General features: G+C 38.5%; 1 protein-coding gene across 6 annotated transcripts in view; it reads right to left on the bottom strand.

Annotated features, from left to right (window-relative positions):
- RGS6 (regulator of G protein signaling 6) overlaps nt 1-20,471 on the bottom strand; it is a 614,581-nt gene that overhangs the window by 568,989 nt on the left and 25,121 nt on the right. For all 6 annotated transcript variants that reach the window (XM_006170490.2, XM_006170489.3, XM_006170488.2 and 3 more), the window contains exon 2: nt 15,920-16,023. In XM_006170490.2, coding sequence (XP_006170552.1) covers nt 15,920-16,003 — 84 coding nt within the window. In that variant the 5' untranslated portion in view covers nt 16,004-16,023. The remainder of the gene's footprint in view (nt 1-15,919; nt 16,024-20,471) is intronic.

The following is a 20,471-nucleotide window of genomic DNA, read 5'->3' as shown; positions in this document are numbered from 1 at the left end:
TGTGAAGGGCTGGTTTGAGTGATAAAGCTCTAGAGTCAAGGACTGGTCTCGCTTTACATAGAAGCCTTGGGAAGCAATGTGCAGAACACTAGAACCAAGGTCAGAAGATCTGCTGTTAACACTGAAAGCTGGTTGACTCTAGACAAGTATCTCCAAGCCTCAGTTTAACGTTCATAAAGCATACACAGATAATATCTGCCTTAGGTGTTTCATAGGACTTTCATGAACATAATATGAAAGATATAGAGGATGGAAGGAACTATAACATTTTCTATTTAAAATACAAACAAAAATCTCATTACCAATATACTTTTATAATTCATGTGGCCCTTCAATAAAAAAAAAAACATTATTCAAAGGGTGAATGGCAGAACTTTCATATTATTTATAGCACAGGACTGTGCACTAGTTTCTAAATTATCTTATATACCCATTCCCCAGTTAGACTCTCCATGGGTTCCCGGAAATGAATCAGTACTACATGAAACTACTGGGTCTTGGTTCCTACAGAAATACTGACCCAACAAAGACATTTGCAGATGCTTTTTAAGTCTCTTCCAAATCCCCTGAAACAGAGGCTGCACGTTCTCTGTAAAAAGCCAGTTAGTAAATATTTTAGACCTTGCCAGCCAAATGGACAGTGTCTGTCAGAATCATTCAACTCCTCTGAGGTAGCAAAAAAAAAAAAAAAAAAAGAAAGAAAAAGCCATAGATAATTCATAAACAAGTGGTATGGCTATGTTTTAGTAAAACTTGATATATGAACACTGAAATGTGATTTTTCACATAATTTTAACACATCATGAAATATTGCTCCTCTTTTTATTCTTTCCAATTATTTTAAAATGTAAGAACCATCCTGAGCTCAAGGGACCCAAAACTAGCATGGAGATGGATTAGGCCCAAAGGCAAGTAGTTTGCTGACAACTGTCCTGAAATTGTAACATGTCATGAGCCACAGTGGATTTTTTTAAACTACTGGCCTCACTTTCCCAGCAATGCAGTGAAGTAAAGATATTAATGATTCCCTTCAGGAGGAAAACGCTCACTCCCCCCTCACTCAGTGACAGGCTTTATCTTCTGTTTCCTTGACTAGCCCCTCGAAGGGACTCATCAGTCTTGAGTCACAATAGCATCCAGGCTCATTTCTTCCTTGACGGTTTGACTGCCAGCACTATCACTTAGACACCTTTTGTCAGTATCACAACTCCTCATCAGAATATGAAAAATGGTGGAAGGAGAGGACTTGGCAACAGACTAGCACATGCCTCTCAAACTAAGAGAAGTACACTTTGCCAGTGCTCACTCTCTCTTGCTTGCTCTCTCTCTCTCTCTGTGTATCTCAATGTTTCAAAATACCACATGGCTATACTTCCACTATACTGGCTAGCTAGCAATGAGAAAAATGTTGATTACCTATTGTTGAATATAAAAATAATTTTAATACTTACAGAGATCTTTCCAGTTTTTTTTTTTCCTTTTATTCACGGTAGAGAATGTACATTTAAAAAAAAGAGAGAGAGAGAAAGAAGACCACTGTCCACAGGGTCTGATCATGTCATGATCTCCTTCCTTCAGTCCTCCAGTCCTCCCGCCCATCAGATCTTGGGTACTTGCAAACAGGTCTGGAATGTGTCAGGCCAACCCAACCAGGGATTCAAACTGTGGTTATCTTGTGGCTTCCAGCACTACAGTTTGACATACTACCACATGCAACACGATGGCTTGGCTTCATTATTTTCATTATGTTTTAAAATATAAAAGAAGTGGAGACAAACAGTCCCATCAGGAATTCACACCAGTTAAAGCTATACTACCTGAAGTTTTCCTTTATTCATTCTGAACACATTTCTCCTGAAAGGCATGGGCTTATTAGTGCTCTGAGCAGGGCCTAATATGGGCACCCAGTGAGCAGAAAATGAAAGTCCCTAAATAAGACACCCTCCCATCCTCACTGCCAGTGTCTGAAACTCTCTTCCTTCCTGTCCTCCATGGACTTCAGCCAATACAAATGGATGTCCTGGAATTAGTGTAGGTAGCCCTATATCTACCATCATAAATACAAAAAGGAAAACCAGAACTTCAGCATACTGTTTCCTTAGCTATGAAAAAGAGATAAAATTCCAAAATTATTCTCCTTTCCTTTTTAAAGTCAGATAGTGTGGTAGGTAGCACAATGGTTTCCTAAAGTTGTCCATACCTTAATCCTCCATATCTGAGGCTATGTTAACTTACATGGCAGAAGGGGCTTTGCCAATATGATGAAGCCAGGGACTTTGAGATGATAAGGAGGTTATCCTGGGCTATCTAGATGGGTGCCATGTAACCACAGGGGCCCTGTCAGAGAGAGCCATCAGCATCGGAGAAGATCAGATGATGGAAGCAGAGGTCAGTGTGATATGGGGCCATGAGTTAGAGACTGCAGACAGCCTCCAGAAGCTGAAAAGGGGTAGGAAATGGGTCCTCCCCCTCCCCTAGAGCTTCCAGAGGCCATGCAGCCCTGTCAAATGGCTTTAGACATCTGACCTCCAGCATGGTAAAAGAATAAATTTGTTTTGCTTGAAGTTACTAAGTCTGTGGCAATTTGTTACAGCAGCAATACGAACGGATACAGGCACCTGCTGAAAACAGTACAGAGAAAGAGCAAGTGTCCTTTCTAACAAGTCATCTCATTAACTTAACCCTGAAGAATGAAAGTTCTACTCTTCTTTCATCCCTAAACTCCAAAACCACTGAACGCTTAAATAAAATGAGGTATACAGTGGAAGGTTGAGAGGGCTGAGTGGGCAGTTGGAGAACACTGTAGTCATATACAGAAAGCATTACCCGAGAGGACTGCAAAGGATGAGATAGAAATGGAATGTGCCTTATTTATAGCAAAGCCTGCCTCCCCTCGCAAGCGTGTGACAGAAGAGCTGTTTTAAAGTTTTATTCTTCAAACTTGGCTGCAGAACTTGGCTGCTTCTCAGAACTGTGCTTTTGTATTTAGCTTTAAAATATAAGAAGCCACCCCATGGTTAAACTGGAGGCAGAGGTATACTTCAGGCTGGAAAAATGCTGTGGGGAGTAGAAAGAGGTTGAAATGTTATTCTTATTTAGTTAGTTACTTAAGAAAAACAAATAGAGAATAAAATAGCAAGTGGCTTGGATAGGTTCCAAGTTGAAATTTTCTGAATATCCACATCAACGAAGCTCTCAAGATAGGGGTGGTGCTGCAAAGCTATTCAGTCACCAGGATGGGTTTGTGTTTTAGAAGCAGAGTAAGGACGACACTGGCCTTGAGTGTTAGAAATCCCCCCACTCCCTCCTGTAATTCAATGACAGCATTTTTATAGCAACCCAGGAACGTTCAGTCTACATGTGCAGAAACCAACAGTGGCCTAGGAGAACAGCGGTCCCCAACCCCCAGGCTACAGACTGGTACCAGTTAGGAAGCTGTACAGCAAAAGGTGAGCAGCAGTGAGCAAGCCTAGTGTCATCTGCATTTATAGTTGCTCCCCATCACTTGCATTACTGCCTGCATCCCGCCTCCTGTCAGACAAGTGGCAGCATCAGATTCTCAAAGGAGCCAGAACTCTACTGTGAACTGTGCATGCAAGGGATCTAAGCTGTGCACTCATTACGAGAATCTAACGCCTGATGATCTGAGGTGGGGTCACTGATGCTGGCACTGGAGAGCCACTGCAAATACTGTATGATGGCGAGTTGAATAATTATTTCATTATATATTGCAATGTAATAATAACAGAAATAAAGTGCACAATGCATGTAATGCACTTGAATCATCCCCAAACCATCTCTCCCTCCACCCAGTCTGTGGAGAAATTTTCTTCCACAACACCAGTTCCTGGCGCCAAAAAGGTTAGGGGCCACTATGCTAGAAGATGGTATATACTAGAAGTCATTAATTTAGTGTTAATAACAAACTGTACTTACATTATGCTATGTTATCCATATAACAGATCATTCATTATACAACTTTTCAAATTATAATGATGACATATTATGGTAGAGACTAATTCTTTGGATATGGTAGGGCAATATAAAATAACATATACCCTAAATCAAGCCTAGACTAATATATATTGTTGATACAGATTAAAAGACTAAGAGGCGGGGACCAGCAGATGGCGTAATGATTACATCACGGGACTCCCACATAGTTAACCGCAGTTCAAGTCGCAGACCCAGAGGCTTAAAACTAATGCCAGGCGTATGTGCATGCATGCACAAGATCCTGAGAAAAGAATGGAGAAGTAGGGATTGTGACGTGATCCTTTCCCCTGGGGGGTGATTTCTCGCTTTCTGTGTGTGTGTGTGTGTGTGTGTGTGTGTGTGTGTGTCACCAGCAAGTGCACATGCCCTATAGCAAAAAAAAAAAAAAAAAAAAAAACACACAAAAAATAAAAACTCTCTAAAAAAATTAAATCAATAGAAGACTAAGAGATGGGGCCACAAGTGGCCTGGTGGTTAAGACAGTGGACTCCAACATGGCCAGTCACAGTTCAAGTCCCAGATCTGGTGGCTTGAAAATTACACCACGTGCATGTGTGTGTGTGCCCAGAATTCCAGAAGGAGAGTGGAGGAGACGGGATTGTGGTATAGCCATCCCCTTGGGCCAGTAAGACTCTCAGGAAATGTCTCTTCTAAAATATTTGAAGAGCAAACTGAGGCTGTAAGAGAGAGCTCCATCTTCTTTCACAGACTATGTTCTGGAGTTCTACTTCTGGCAATGGCTAACTGGATGTTTCAGAATAACTCTCCTGCTGAGAGCATCCAGAAAGGCTGAGAAGTATTCTATTAAATATATTTGAAGGCACTGAAGACTACCAAGGGAGTAAGAATTTGTGAAGCCATGATCTGAAAGAAGAAAATTAAGAAGCAACTAGAGCTGTTTCTTCCTTTAAGGACATTGCCGATTTCTTTTTCTTTTCTTTCTTTCTTTTTTGTTTTTTTAAAGTGTTTTGCCATAGGACATATGTGCTTGCCAGAGAAACAGAGAGACAGTGAAGAGGAAAGTGACAAATAACCCCTGGGGGGCAGGGAGGATGGTCACACCATGATCCCTTCTCCTTATTCTCCTCTTGAGATCTGAGGCACACATGCACATGTGCCCAGAGTGATTTTCAAGCCACCAGGTCTGGGACTTGAACCACATTCAGACATATGGGAGTCCAGTACCTTAACCACTATGCTTTCTTCTGGTCTGCCAATTTCTTAAGCAAAAGTTACAACTGAGATGCTGAAGGGAGCTTTTAGCATTCTCGTGGAGCTTAAGGGACAAAAATTGGAGGTCAGAGTTCACCAAGGAGGTGATGTCTGAATACAGGAATATCTAATACTCTCCAATATTAATTATAAAACAATATCCAAATTTGACATAGGAATACAAACCAAGAAGAAAAAGAGGAGGAGCAGGAAGAAGAGGGAAGAAAAGGAGGTGGTGGGGGAAGAGGAAAGAAAAAGGTAATAGAATTAGTCCAGCAGGTGATAAAGATTAAGAAAAATAAATAAAATAGAAAGTTCACATGTTATAGTAACACAAACACTACTTACATTTTGCTACATTAACCATGTAACTGATTGTTATACAACCTTTAAAATTATGATGATGACATATTAAGGTACAGACTAATGCTTTGGAGATTGTAGGGCAACATAAAACAACATATACCCTAAATCAAGCCTAGATTAATACATATACTGCTGATACAGATTAAAAGACTAAGAGGTGCGGACCAGCTCCACTATTTCTTTCTCAAAGCAAAAGATACCTTAAATGGGAACCAGCAGTTGGCGTAATGCCTATATCGCTGTACTCCCATGTAGCTGACCGCAGTTCAAGTCCTGGACCTGGTGGCTTAAACTCAAACTGGGCGCTTGTGTGTTTGTGCCTAAAATCCCAAGAGGAGAATGGAGAAGAAGGAATTGCGGTGTGGCCATCCTCCCCAGGGGGTGATTCTCTCTTTCTGTCTCTCTGCCTCTCTCTTCTTTCTGGAGAGCACACGAGCCCTATAGCAAAAAACTCTCAAAAAAAAAAAAAAAAAAGCAGCCAAAGAAAAAAATAAATTACATAATAAATTATGATAGATCTCGACTTACAGTAGATCTATCATAATTCAGAAATATTGTAAGGTGAAAAATGCATTTAATACCTTACTAAACACATCATAAAATTGAAAACTCATAAGTTGAACCACTGTAAGTCCAGATGATCCTTGATTTACAATGAGGTTACTTCTGAAGAAACATCTAAAGTTGAAAAATCCAATAAAGTCAAACAATTGACTTTGGGGAACTGCCTGTACATTTAAAGGAACAACAATAAAACAGCTAACTTTCCAACAGAAACAATGGAAACCAAGAGACAATGACACTTATCAAAGTGTGGGAAGAAATAACTGGCAATTTAAAATTGATTCTAGAAGAAACGCACTTTTAAAAAATGAATAAAAAAAATTAAGACAAACAAAAACTAAGAGAACTTATCTTCAACCGATAAGCACAAAAGACAATTCTGAAAGTAGTTCTTTAGACAAAAGAAAAATGATCCCAAATGTAAAGCACAGAGATATCAAAAATATAAATAAAGAGGAATAGAAAAGATCATCTTACTATATCTATATAACCATCATATTTAAATAATAAAAACTATTTTTAAATGATAAACTCTTGTAGGATTTTAAAAATAAAAAATATTCATTCTCATCAAATTCTAGAATATCCATAACCATCTTCCTTTCAGGCAGTTATTAGGGTTACCAGACCAGAAATTCAGTAAACTAACTGTGAAATCATTCTAAATATGAATTATTTAACTAGATCCTTTTCAGTAGAAATTTGGTTTATATCCAATCTTTTGGATATTATCTACAACTGAGCTACCAGTATTCTTTTGGGGTGGAGGGATGTGTGTCCGCGTATTTATAACTTTGTATGTTTTCCCTATTTCCTCATTAGAATACATTTTTAGAATTGAGAATGTTGATCACAAGATTTATCCATTTGCTACTTGAATTTGTACTGACAAACTAACAGAATTTTTAAAAATAAACCTTCTCATCTTCCAGAAATTTTAAAATTATTTATTTTCCTTTCACAGATACCTCTTAGTTTTCCATTTTTCTTGTTCAAAACTCTGCCAATTGGGAATTCACTCAATGACCATTCATGTTCTTTACAGTGTACAAATACTGTACAAGAAGGTCATTGGCAAAAGTGATCAACTGTCTGCCAAGATGTAATATCCTAAACTCTTTGAAATGAAATGAAAGAAAAAAGTTGCAAAGATGAAATGAAACCTTAAACACACCAAAGGCATTTCAAATTAGAAAGTCGTATTCATAGAAACACATCATATTAAACCACACTGAGCTGTTCCACACACTAAAAATACATCCCTTTCATCTGTGGTCTCTGATACTACTGGTCTGGGACTTGCCCACACTCCTGTCTCCTGCCAACCAAGATAATATGATGGGAAGCTTCTCTTCCAGCAAGTCTAATCCTAAGGGGAAAGGAAAACAGAACAGTTTTTTTTATTTTTTTTCTCCTAAGGCAATAAACAACCTCCAAATTTTTAATGAAAGGAATCTTAAAATGCAGACTGAACAATTAAATTAGTTACCCTGAACACTCTCTGAAATTAGTCATTGGGAATTTTGTTTAATGTTGAAAATAAAAAAAAAAAAAAAAAAAGAGTTAAAGAAAACGCAGCTAAATGTGCAAGATCAAGAAGCATTTGTTTTAAATATTCTGATTTACCTGTTTCTAAAGTTTTGCCCAGGTTAACTTCTTGAAGAAAATTTAAAAGAAAGCAAAGCAGGCTCTTAAAAATTTTTTTTAAATGTGAATTTCTTTATTTTAGAATATAAAATCCCTAAAATGTTAAAACTGAAGAATATTTTTGAGATCACCCAGCCTACCTAACCCCTCACGTCAAAAATGACAGCATGGGACTTTACAAAAAGTAGAATCCACGTATGAATGGCTAAACATCAGTTAGTGGTCTACCCAAAATAAACACCCAGATACCCAGTCCGGTTACATACTCTTTCCATGGCACTCTCAGTTTATCTACATACAGGGAAAAGAGGAACAAGTAATCCAGTTCTGTGGACATTTGGTTTAAAATTTTGTACCCAAAATTTTTCTTTTATTTCTTTTTTTTTAAATATACATTCAATCACATTATTTAGCTTACAAAGTGAACATTTCAATATGAAAACATTTCTCCCCAGTCCAGTTGCCAAAAAATTTTCTGAGAACTCTCAGGTAAAAATCTAGTGAGAAGACTTTGTCACATTCCTCCTTGTCACCCTCAGACACTCAACACATATGATCAGTCGCCATATCTTGTTCATTCCACCTCCTAACTATCTCTCAAACACATCTCAATTTATATTATCACTGCCACTAATTTAAATGTCATTTTCCTCACTGGAATTCCTGTAAATTCTCCAAACAGTCCTCCTGCCTACAGTCCTACCATTTCTCTTAAACCTCCCTCCACACTGGCACCACATTAAACCTCCACATTGACTGCCCTGCTTCAAATCCTGTTCTTCACATTGAGCATATGACGCCCCTGCTTCAAATCCTTTCATGGGAAATTTTCTTATTAAGAACAGTAGGGTCTCAAAGGTTTCTTTCTTTTGTTTTTATTTTATTCATGATAGAGTATATGAGAACGAGAAAAAGAAAGAGAGAGAGAAGAAACCTCAATAGGGCTATGTTGCCCCACAATTTCCTTTCCCTGACCCTCCAGCTTGCCAGGCTCTTAGGCACACATATACACCCAGAGCGCCTTTCAAGCTGACCTGGGATTCGAATCCACCTCAGACCATGAGGATTTCTAGCACTGCAGTTCAGTTTGCTACTGGCTATGCCACCAGACTGGGCCTCAAATGTTTCTCTTTGCTTGTGGTATAATACCGACATGAGTGGGGCCAACAAACAGGTAGCATAATGGTTAAGGTGCTAGACTCCCAGATGGCCAGCCAAGGTTCATGTCCTGGACCCAGAGGCTTGAAAATTATGCCAGGCACATGTGCATGTGTGTCCAAAATCCTGAGAGGAGAATGAAAGAAGAAAAGATTGCAGCATGGTCATCACCCCAGGAAGATGATTTCTCACTTTCCTTTTTTCTGTGTCTGTCTCTCTCTGGCAAGTACAAGCACCCTATGGAAAAAAAAAAAAAAAAGCCTAAAAAATGTTTAAAAATATCTACAAGAGTACAGGACTTATAGCCACTTTTCACTTCTCACTTAATGAACTACCTGTTTAAAAACTGCTTGGATGTATGACCAGTTCTTAGAGTGGGTAATTCCCTTTCTCGGTCTTTGTCTCATTCTTGCAATCAGTTACAATTCACGACAAAAGCATTCACAATCGTGCATGAATTTATATTTCATTTATCAGTTTGCATTTTTTGGTGTACCGATAGTAATATTCAGAATAAGTCAAAATGATTAGGCCAGACTTATATCTATTGTATTTTGATATATCTTATTGCTTTCTAGTGTTTATCTGTAATAATATCCACTTTTTTTATAGATAGAATCACATTATTTTAGTGTGATGTCATGTGATATGTATTGAAAATTATATACCCTGTAGCACCACAACACGCCACAAGACGTCCACCTTAAAGCTCCTTGCTTATAGACCAAATTGCTTAACAACCTAGTTGTAGGAACAGAGCTCAGTTGTTAACTGAGTGCCCATATTGGTAAACAGATGGCACCTTTAAGACAATTCAAGGAAAATTTATTTCCTGAAGGATTGACTGTATAGGAGTATCAGGGCACTGAGAAACCATAAAGGAACACCCAGGAATCCCTGGCTAGTGGGTGCAGAACTGTGTGACAGATGATTTCTCAAGTGGCCCACAATTATTTCCTGGACTGTACTGAATGCTGTTCTTCATGCCCTTGTACAAAGACTAAGATTTCTATCCCCACCTTCCGTTTTTGCCTCTTCTCACTTGCTCACTCTAATGAAATAAGCTGCCATGTTGTGAGCTGCTCTGTGGAGAGACATATGTAGCAAGCAACACAGAGTGGCCTCCAGCCAATGAGAAGCCGAGGCTGTCGTTCTAACAGCCCTTAAGGAACTAAATCCAGCCAAAAACTACATAAGTGAGCTTGGACCTTTCCCCACTTGGACTTTGGATGAAAATGCAATCCCAGCCAAAATCTTGACTGTAGACTTTTGAGAAACACTGAGCCAGAAACTCCCCAATCTGCACCTGAATTACTATCCCACAGAAACTGGGATATAACAAATGTTATATTTAAGTCATTATGTTTGGGGTTATTTTGTTACACAGAAATGGATAACTAGAATCACCCCAAGGGATAAAGGAAAGATGTATTAGGACCCAGAAGAAGAGAGAAGTCTGCCTTGAGAGAAGCAATGATCTTCAGTCAAAGGGTACAACCAGCACATGATCCTACAGAGAGGGAACAGGGGAAGAAATACCCTAGCTTTGCTCTTCTCTGGTCTTCTCATCTCTCCCAAAACTCCAATGAAACCAGCGGTCCCAGGAGCCCTGTAACCAGGGTCTATTTGGCTTAGCCTTCTGGGGCTGAGAGCACCATGTAGATGGGTAGGCATCAGTATGGAGTCAGAAAGGGAAGATACCTGTACAATGCCCAAACTCCTTGTCATGACACATAAAGTCTTTTGCGATTTAGCCCTAATCTACCTATCTAGTTTTTTCAGTCTTTCGTCACAAAAATGTAGCTCCATGAGAATGACCACTTGAAGTTTCCAGAACTCAATATACAGCATTACATGTACTAGTTATTCTGTCTTCTAACCTGTCCTTTTCTTCCAGGATAATTCCTATTTGTCTTTCAAAAATTAAGGCAGATTGCAGGCCCTGAGTATCTTTGCCATTAACATGCCCTCCTCCTTATGTGAACTACATGAGCCTTCTACCTCCTCCCAGACCGCTCTCTACAAACTTGCTTCAACTAACTCTGAGATTGTCTAGTTCCTCATTTCTCCCTAGCTGGCCTACAGGCTCATTCAGGATTTCGTCTTCATCTTACATTCTCAGCATCTAACAGTATCTGACACACAAATGCCATTCAATATGTACTTGCTGGTTAAATAGTTTCTAATCCTCTTCATGCCTTGGTCACCAGGATCCACTGGTTCCCAGACTCTTCAGTAATGCTGGCTTCTCCCATTGTCTTCTACGAAGTTCAAAACATCCTATTCCAATCTTTCTTCATATGTTTGTCCCTTTGGGGATAGATCTCGCCTTCTTTGTTGCATACCACTGCCTATGTAACTAAAATAGTGCTGCATTTACTTTCTGGAAGCAGGTCTAAACCAACTTCTGCCCAAGACTTCCAGAGTCCTAGATCATAATGGAAAGTGACCTTCGTATATCATAGCAACAAAAAGGCAAGACTCAAATTCCAGCTGAAAGAGAGCCAATGACTAAAAACAATGGGTGAATGTTTCTTTTACTGCCTAATTAAATTGGGTTTAATCTCAATCCAGTTTATATATTTGCAATTACCCAAAACATTTCCAGAAAAGTTCTAAAGACCTTTGAACAGCATAGAATATCACAATATTATTTCAATATCAGATAAATGTATTAATTTCTGGAAGACTAAAGGCTTACAGAATAAAACTTTGAAATCATTGCAGAAAAATCTTTGCACATTATTTAAACCAATTTCCTCACTTTAAAGAAATGAAGCCAGTGCGCCATTTTATTTATTACTTTAATGGTGAGCACTGAGTTCATTGTTTTATCCTTCTTTATACTTCACATGGTCATATTCTTTTTGTGTTAGAAGTATTTCATATTTAGGAAGTAAGGTGGGGAAGAAAGGAGAAAGAAAGACAAAGCAAGAGAGTCAGAAAGAAGAGATTCCCCATCTGACAAGCCACAGCAATGAAAGCCAAAGCTGGGGCCAGTAATCCAGAGTGCCAGCTCCTTGTCTGGCACCTTTCCTCACATTGTACTACCTCCTGACCCAACCAGGGTCATGGCAAGCTACAGTTTTCTCTTTGTCCACCCACCATCTCAGAGCCTAGAGTTCTACTAAATCAAATTACCAGTCTAGTTGGTAGCTGGTCAAAAGATATTGTTAAAACCACTCAGAGAATCAAACAAAATCAGAAACCACTTATTCTTATTCAGAAACATTTCAGGTTATAAAAGAAGGTAAACATTTTAGAAGACCTTTACCAAGAAACAAGAATAACAGCATGTAGAGGAACCTTTGGCATTACAAATGTGAAAAGTCAACCCAAGTCAGTCTCCTAGAATAAGCATGAAAACCCAAGATCTGACTCACAATATTTTCACAATGTAATCACTCAGGATCCTTAGGACCCAGGAACATTTCAAACATGATTAAGAGATCTGAGTGTCTTAATGAATAATTAAGGTTTTATTTTAAATAGATCTTTGGTGGTGACCAATACATTTTTTTTCATATACATCTCCAATTCAAAATGTGAATACGAAGAATGAAAAACTAAATTAGAAAATCTGCTCAAGTCAAAAATAAATCATACCTTGGGAAAGTACAACTTCTCACAGGTAGTGACATGAACACATGAAAAGAAAATGAGTATTCTGAAAAGTGTGGGCTTAAGAATCCTACCCACCATTACTCACATGGCATCAGGTTACCATCCTAAATGGCATTTAAAAGTCACAACAACGTGGACAATAATCATCCCACTTATTACACAGAAGTTCACCAGAAGTTCCATTTCTCTGGATTTGGCCCTCTAAATGTCAGCATCTGAATCAACACAACACAATCCAAGCAGAAATCTTACACTGAAAACACCTGACAACAAAAGAATGAATCAACGAATAAGAGGAAGAAAACAAAAATGAAGGTGCAATATTTTTTAAATGTAAATTTTAGTTGTAGATATCTAACAAAAGGTTTGGTTATATGACTAAAACCTTGAGAAGTGACTACACAAAACATCTTCCATAGAAAATGCTTTGAACTGACCTTGGTCCAGATTCAGCCTTTACTGATACCTTGAGGATAATGTCCTAAGGTGACTAAGTTCTTCGTCACGGCCAAAGGCCAGCTTACAGCCCTGGGAGTAGAAAACTGTGTGAATATCCCATGGTTCAAGTCCAGCTATGGCTTAAGTAAGTCATGTTAACTGGGTTAAAAATGATTCCAGGGCCTGGATCCACAAAATGTAATAAGTGCACCTTCCTTCTTTCTAATAGATTAAATAGAGTCAATGACCCTTTTACAGAAATTAATGACTATAGCAAATAACATGAGCATATACATCCCTCCCACACAAATTTGTCACAAGGAAGTAAGATGTATTTCCAATACTATTGCTTATTTCTCTAAAGAACTATAGCAGTTGACAAGTTTACCTCTAAATTAAATTGAAAAAGAGCCCCATTACCACTTAAAAAGGGAAAATCAAGTTTTCACAAACCTGTAGGAAGATTTTTTCCTTTCAATGTAACACCAAGCACTCTAGTATAAGGTGTTCAGTGGCATGACCTTTACATTTCCTATTAGCCTTTACTAATCCATGTATTTACAATCCTTGAATAATATTAAAAATATTGGTATTGTTTTCCTAGTTATAAAAAAAATCTCGCTGAATGTATTTAGTCAACTTATTAATGGCACAAGGATTTATCCATTTTATAATTTAGTCCTTCTTTGAGAGGGACCAAAGATAAAAGAAAAATAAATATCTCAAAGACCTAAAGATAAGGGGTCAGCAGGTGATGTGATGGTTAAGGCTCTGGATTTCCACATGGCCCACCGTGGCTCAAGTCTGGACCTGACGGCTTGAAAATCATGCTGGGTGCATGTGCATGCAGGCCCAAAATCCTGAGAGGAGAATGGAGAAGGGATTGCAGCACGGCCATCCCCACTGTGAGGTGATTTCTCACTTTCCCTCTGTCTCACACTCTCCAGCTAGCACACATACCCTATGGCATGTATGCATGCATACATAAATACATGCATAAATAAATAAATAAATCTTTTTTAAAAAGACTTAAAGATAAAATTTTTTCATTATGGACCACATATGGGTCAAGTAAGATATAGGACACCTCATTCACTTTATCTAAATGGATCTTCACAGTAACCTTCCTCTCAGTTTTCTGTTGTTGCTGTTGTATAGATGATAAAAAAGAAAGAAAAAAAAACTGAGCCTCAGTAAAATTAAATAAACTAACCTAAGTTCTCACTGCTAGGAAGTAGTAAAGTTAGAATTTTTAACTCAGGTATGACTCTAAAGTCCATGATCCTACCAGCATGCCACAGGGTTTCCTTTGGGGTGGATTAAAAAAGTAACCGAAAGTAAACATCTGTTCATTTTTCTGTATGATTCACTAATTGCTTAACCCCATTAATCCATTTTTATTTTAATACAATTTAATAGGCATCACTCTTAGAGATGGGTTAGCCAAAGATTCTCTTGCAAAGCAAAAATTTATAAAATTTTGCACTCAGGGCAAAAGAAATTTGAGAGCTCTAATTTTACAAAGACAAGAGAAAAATTTACCATTTCGATCATCCTGGACTATCTAGCTCAATTTTGTCCATATGATTAACACAGATTGAACTCAGAGTCTTGCAGAATACATAGAACCCAGAAGATAAATATTTAATGAAATAATGAACATTAATTCATTTCATTATGAATACATAACACAGGTTAAATTTTCACATGCACACAAACATTATGGAAGTATATAATAAGAAACAAGTATTTCCTGTAATTCAACATGTATAAAAATAAATTGTGTACCTTGTTTCCTTCTAGATGAATTCTTTAGAATGTTCCTATTTGAATTAATAGCATCAATGTCTATCACCCAAAATCAAAAACTTAGTTATCTTTGACAGTCTTCTCACCTCCCAATTCCATCTTCAATCCATTCTCAAGTCGTTTTTAATTCAGACTGATCCCTCATGCTAACCCCTCTAAATTCTGAAGGACACGCCCCAGGACAGATCAGTGTCCTCCTTAACCTTCTCCTACAGGGATATCTCACTTAGAGCCCTTATGCTGTCTTAATCATTCATTTGACACAATGGGGCAGGAGTCATAATTCCAAAGAGATGTTGATTTTACAACACCTATCACAAAAGTTTTTCATGATTAGATGGCCAATAATTTAACACTCTAAAATCTGACTCCTCCCTGAAGTGTTACCTCCATTTAGTCCTGTTGCTCATCATACCACCAAGTGAACCAGATCTGGTTGCTCTGTGCCTTTGCTGAACACAACTCATCACCTGGAATGTTCTCCTTCTGTGCTTTGTCCATGAAGCAATTCCACTCATCCTTCAAAATGCAGTTCAAAGACCATTTCTCTGCAAGTCCATCCTGACTTCTGAAGGTAGGAGAACTGGCCTCCTCCTCTGAGTTTATATAACACTCAACTTGCACCTCTATTTTAGAAATTAACACTTAGACTCTATAACAGAGTTCTTTGTGCACATCTTATGTCTCCTACCAATTGCCAACCATCGATACATATACAGACACCACTCTTTGTCTCCCATAACCTCTAACCAAGATCTTGTGTATACTGCATTTAAAGAACATTCAGTTAATAACTATTACATTAAGGTCTTCCACTGAAGGAGAATACAACTCCATCTGCATTGCTTAGGCAACCTTTAGGTTTAAAAAAAACTAACTGGCAAAATATTTTACAAGTGTTCAATACCGAGTGTTCACAAATGATAAAACTTAACTTCCTTGAATTTTAGAATTGGAGTCAGAGGATCTGAGAAGAAAATACTCATTTGTGAGTCACAGCAGTTAGGCAGAAAACATTTGTGTCATTGTCAACTATCAGCCAACCCTACGCAAAACACAAACAGACACACAGCCAGTGCACAAAGCATTTAACCATTTGCCTTACTTTGCAGTAGACGATCATGTTTGGAGAACTCTCCTCCGGATCAGCAATCCCCACTGCCCGTTGGTCCCCAGGTCCCTGAGCCATCCTGAGTGTCTTCACTCACACTGTAAAAATAAATGAATAGATGATTAAATCACGAAGGAAGTATATAAAGAAAACTTAGAAATACCAAGAAGCATCTTTTGGCAGGTGTCATTAAAAAAAAATGGCAGGTGCAGGGAAAGCAAAATAAGTTTTCTTATTTTTCCGCATTAATGTAAAAGGTATTTAAAAATGTTAGGGGATGATTGTGGTCTTACATACATTTTTCTAACCTCAAACCAATGTATTCTTTATTTTCAGTTCAGACTTCTATATCCTAAGAGTGAATATATGCCAGTCTTAAATATTAGGTTGTTGGAAAATTTTTCTATGCAAAAATGCATCATGACTTTTCCAACGACATAATAATATCCTAAAGACACATGAAGCCAATCATTCTGATGTTGATTTTGTTTGACCAAAGCTCATTTTAAGATTAAGTCTATGCATTTAAATATGAATATACCCCAGAGGCCATTGTGCACACTGCTAAGATGCCAGGTTCCACAGGCTGGGACCATATGGAAGTCCAGGTTTAGTTCCTTGTCTAAGTTGAAGGCTAAGTGCTATGGTGGGCACCTATAATCCTAGTGCTTAGGAGGCTCGGGCAAGAGGATTAAGAGTTCTTGCCAGGCCTGGGCAACACAGTGAGACCCTGTCTAAAAAATCTGGCATGATAGTACAGATCTGTAGACCCAGCGGGGAGACTGAGGCAGGAGGATCCTGACCTCAAGATTCTATCTAAAATAATAAATAAATATAAGGGAAATGCAAATCAAGGTCACAAAGAGAGGCCACTTCATATCCACTAAGATGGTTATAATACATTTTTAAAAACCTCAAATAACAAGTGTTGGAAAAAATATGAGGAAATCAGAACTCTTATACATTGTTGATAGGAATGTAAAGTAGTGCAGTCACTATAGAAAACAGGTTAGTGGTTCTTTAAAAAGTTAAACATAGGATTATCAAATGATCAGCAGTTTCACTTCTAAGTATATGCCCAAAAGAACTGAAAACCAATACTAGTATACCAGTATTTTTACTTTACTGCAGCATATTCATGACAGCCAAATGGGACAGACAACTTAAATGGCCATCAATGGATGAATGGATAGGGCTGGCCCCATAGTCTAGTGTGTAAAGGAGCCAGATCCCACATGGCAGACTGCAATTCAAACACCAGCCCTAGTAGGAACCAGCAGTTAGCATAATGGCTATGTCGCTGGACTCCCACGTAGTCGACCGCGGTTCGCGTCCCAGACCCAGTGGCTTAAAACTCACGCCAGGCGCGTGTGTGTGCATGCCCAAGATCCCGAGAGGAGAATGGAGGAGAAGGGATTGCGGCGTGACCATCCCCCCTGGGGGGTGATTTCTCGCTTTCTGTCTCTATGTCTCTCCCTGTTTGTCTGGTGAGCGCATGCACCCTACAGCGAAAATCTCTCCAAAAAAAACAAACAAACAAATAAAAAAAACCACCAGCCCTGGCAGTTTGAAAAAACATAGTGGGCACAAGTGTGTGCATGTCCAAAACCGTGACAGGATGGAGAAACAGAGGAGAAGGAACATGATCACACCCCATGGGGGGAGAGGGATGCTTTCTACCCACAACCCCCATCTCTGTCTCTTTCTGTCTCTTTCTCTCTCTGGTGAACACACATGTACCTGGCAATTAAAACAAAATGAATGGATAAACAAAAAAGTGCACGCTCATGCAATGGAATATTATTGAGCCTTGAAGAAGAATAATGCACAAAGATATGCTACAAGACAGATAAACCTTGAAAACATTATGCTAAATGAAAGAAAAGGTCACCTATTACATATGAATTCACTTATAAGAAATATGTGGAATAAGTAAACCCAAAGACACAGGAAACTGGATAGTGGCACAGCAGTAAAACATTATGCTCTGAGAGGCTGACCCACAAGGGAAGGTTCCAGATTGCATCAAGAGACCTTCTTGAGTACACAGAGCCCTACACTTGACCGATGCCATGGGCTGGCTGAAGCTGGAATAGATCATGGCATCAGGATCTTTTGGAGGATGCTATTCCTGTGTCTCTCATACTTATAGAAGAAATACATGATACACTTTTAAAAAGAAAGGGAAACAGAAAACAGATTGGTAGTGGCTAGAAGCTGGAAGGCCAAGGGTGACTTATTAATAGACATGGGGTCTTCATTAGGGATGATGAAAATATCTTGGAACTACATAGAGGTGACGGTTGTAAAATACTGTGAAATTATCAAAAGCCACAAAATTATACACTTTAAGATGGTTGATATGTTATGTGAATTCCATCTCAATTAAGAAAAATTGAATATATTTAATTTGGTCTTTTTAAAAGCCTGAAAAGATAATAGTGAGATAATGACAAGCATATGAAATTTTTGAATAAAGAAGCAAGTTCAATTCTTGGTGTGACACCATTTTTAATAGCTGTATAACCTTGAACAAGTTAAATAACCTGTTGGGTTCCCTTCATTAACTTCCCTCTTAAATGAATACGCTGAACACCTGCCTTATGCTGAGAGAACACACAGGCACTTTCTGCTTGCCCTCATCAGTAAAGTGAGTGCGGATTCCACCAAGTACCGCACAGGTAAGAGTCAAATAAGCTAAGTGTGAAAGGATGGAATCAAGCCATAAAAGTCCTATGCAAATACTATTACCAATCTAACGGCCTGCCTGGGTTATTTGCACAAAAGTCATAGGCTTTCCATCAAAGAAATTTTCATAAATACCATACTTGACAGAAAAGGCCATTTAAATCTAAACTAAAAACTCAGGCAACATTTTATTATACAGTAAGTTGGTAGCAAAGGTCATTCCATAAAAAACAAAGTTGGGTGGACGATGGGACAGAGACAGGAATTCATCACTTTATGCTAAGGATTTAACTTCGCAAAATACCCTCTTTGCATAATGCTGCCTTCTTTCTTCATCATTTATGAATTAGAATGTATTTTAAAATTAGATTACATGAAGAGATAAAGAGCATTATTCTATTATCTCTACCCACTATAATATCAGTATGTCTATGAATATGGTACTACATGGAAACACTGATTATTATTCTAATCGGTGGCTTTCAAAATTAAATGAACAACATACTGCACATTTTTAAACAACTACTTAGTTGCCTACCCCTCTGCCTTAATGCAGAATATGACAGAGCATGAAAAGCAAAAATTGAGTCCCCTTACATATGCTCACTTATCTATCGAATGGAGCCTTCCAGGTTTCCATTGCCTTGTTTTAAAATAAACACTTTCACTTTAATGAGCACGTTCTCTCTCATCTAGAAAACTGCATTATAACAGCAAGATTGGAAATGACCCAGAAACAAACCTGTCAGCCCTTCCTTTGTCTTTCCCAGCCGCCCCCTCCAAACAGCACCATTTCTGGGGTTCAAACAGGCTGACATGCCCCGGTCTGGGCTTAAAACCACTACGTGAATGCAGAGAGTCTCTGCCTTAGGAATTTTAGTGACTCTAGTATTCAGAAAATGCTTCTGTTTTTGGTTCCTCTACCAACTTGTTTTGAAACTCAGACAAGCCCTGTGTTTTTCTGAAACATAGAAAAACATTCTGTGTTATAAAGAATAACTTTCTTTTTTTTAGGTTAATTTATTTCATGAGGGACAGAGAAAGAGAGTGGGGAAAACAAAGCACCCTCAAAAGGGTCTCATATACGATCCCTGCAGCCTCCCAGCCAGCCAGGATCATGGGCACCTGCGCGCATACAGCATGTAAAAGCCAACCTGGGGACCGAACCTCAAACTTCCAGCATTGCAGCGTCTTGGGCTACCACTGTGCCACCACAGCTGGGCCACTGAAAGACTCATTTCCAAAACAGTAACACAGCTACCTACTAGTCCATATGTCAACAGGCGTTAGGAAGAACTGCATGTGAAACCTTTCTAGGTAAGAATTTGCTAATTAAATTCAGTGACTATAAAGCTGGAGTTTGTGAAGTTAAAGGACTAGATTTTCATTCATTATAATATGGTATAAAATATTTCTTTTCAATGAAGTACAATATAAATAAAAAGAAATGTTTTAAATTTAGTGGTATAGGTAAACAGAACCTTCTTCATTTATTGATATACCTACAAATGTATATTCATTTATTTAAATACTATATATATTCATTTATTTATATACCACATGCTTATTCACACAATAAATAATTCAGGGGCTTTGGTTTTAGTATTTGAAGAACAGGAATGCTTTTCTGACAACACATTCGTGCTTTTCACTAGAAAGTTGGTCCAGTGTGTGGCCCCAGCTGTGAAGTGCTGTTGCACAATGCTGGAGCCATATGGGAGGGCACTAAGTTTAGTTCCCAGGACACACTGAACACACAGGGCATGCCCTTGACCTTGGCCGGGTGCAAGCCTGAGAGGAGGATCATGGCATGGCAAGACCCTGTCCAGAGTCCCTGTGTGTCTGTCTCTCTCTTTCC

This window comes from Tupaia chinensis, unplaced genomic scaffold, assembly GCF_000334495.1.
Source record: "Tupaia chinensis unplaced genomic scaffold, TupChi_1.0 Scaffold148607_1, whole genome shotgun sequence".
Lineage (NCBI taxonomy): Eukaryota > Metazoa > Chordata > Mammalia > Scandentia > Tupaiidae > Tupaia > Tupaia belangeri.
Note: the sequence above shows the minus strand (reverse complement) of the source record. Positions and strands in the feature narration are given on the sequence as shown.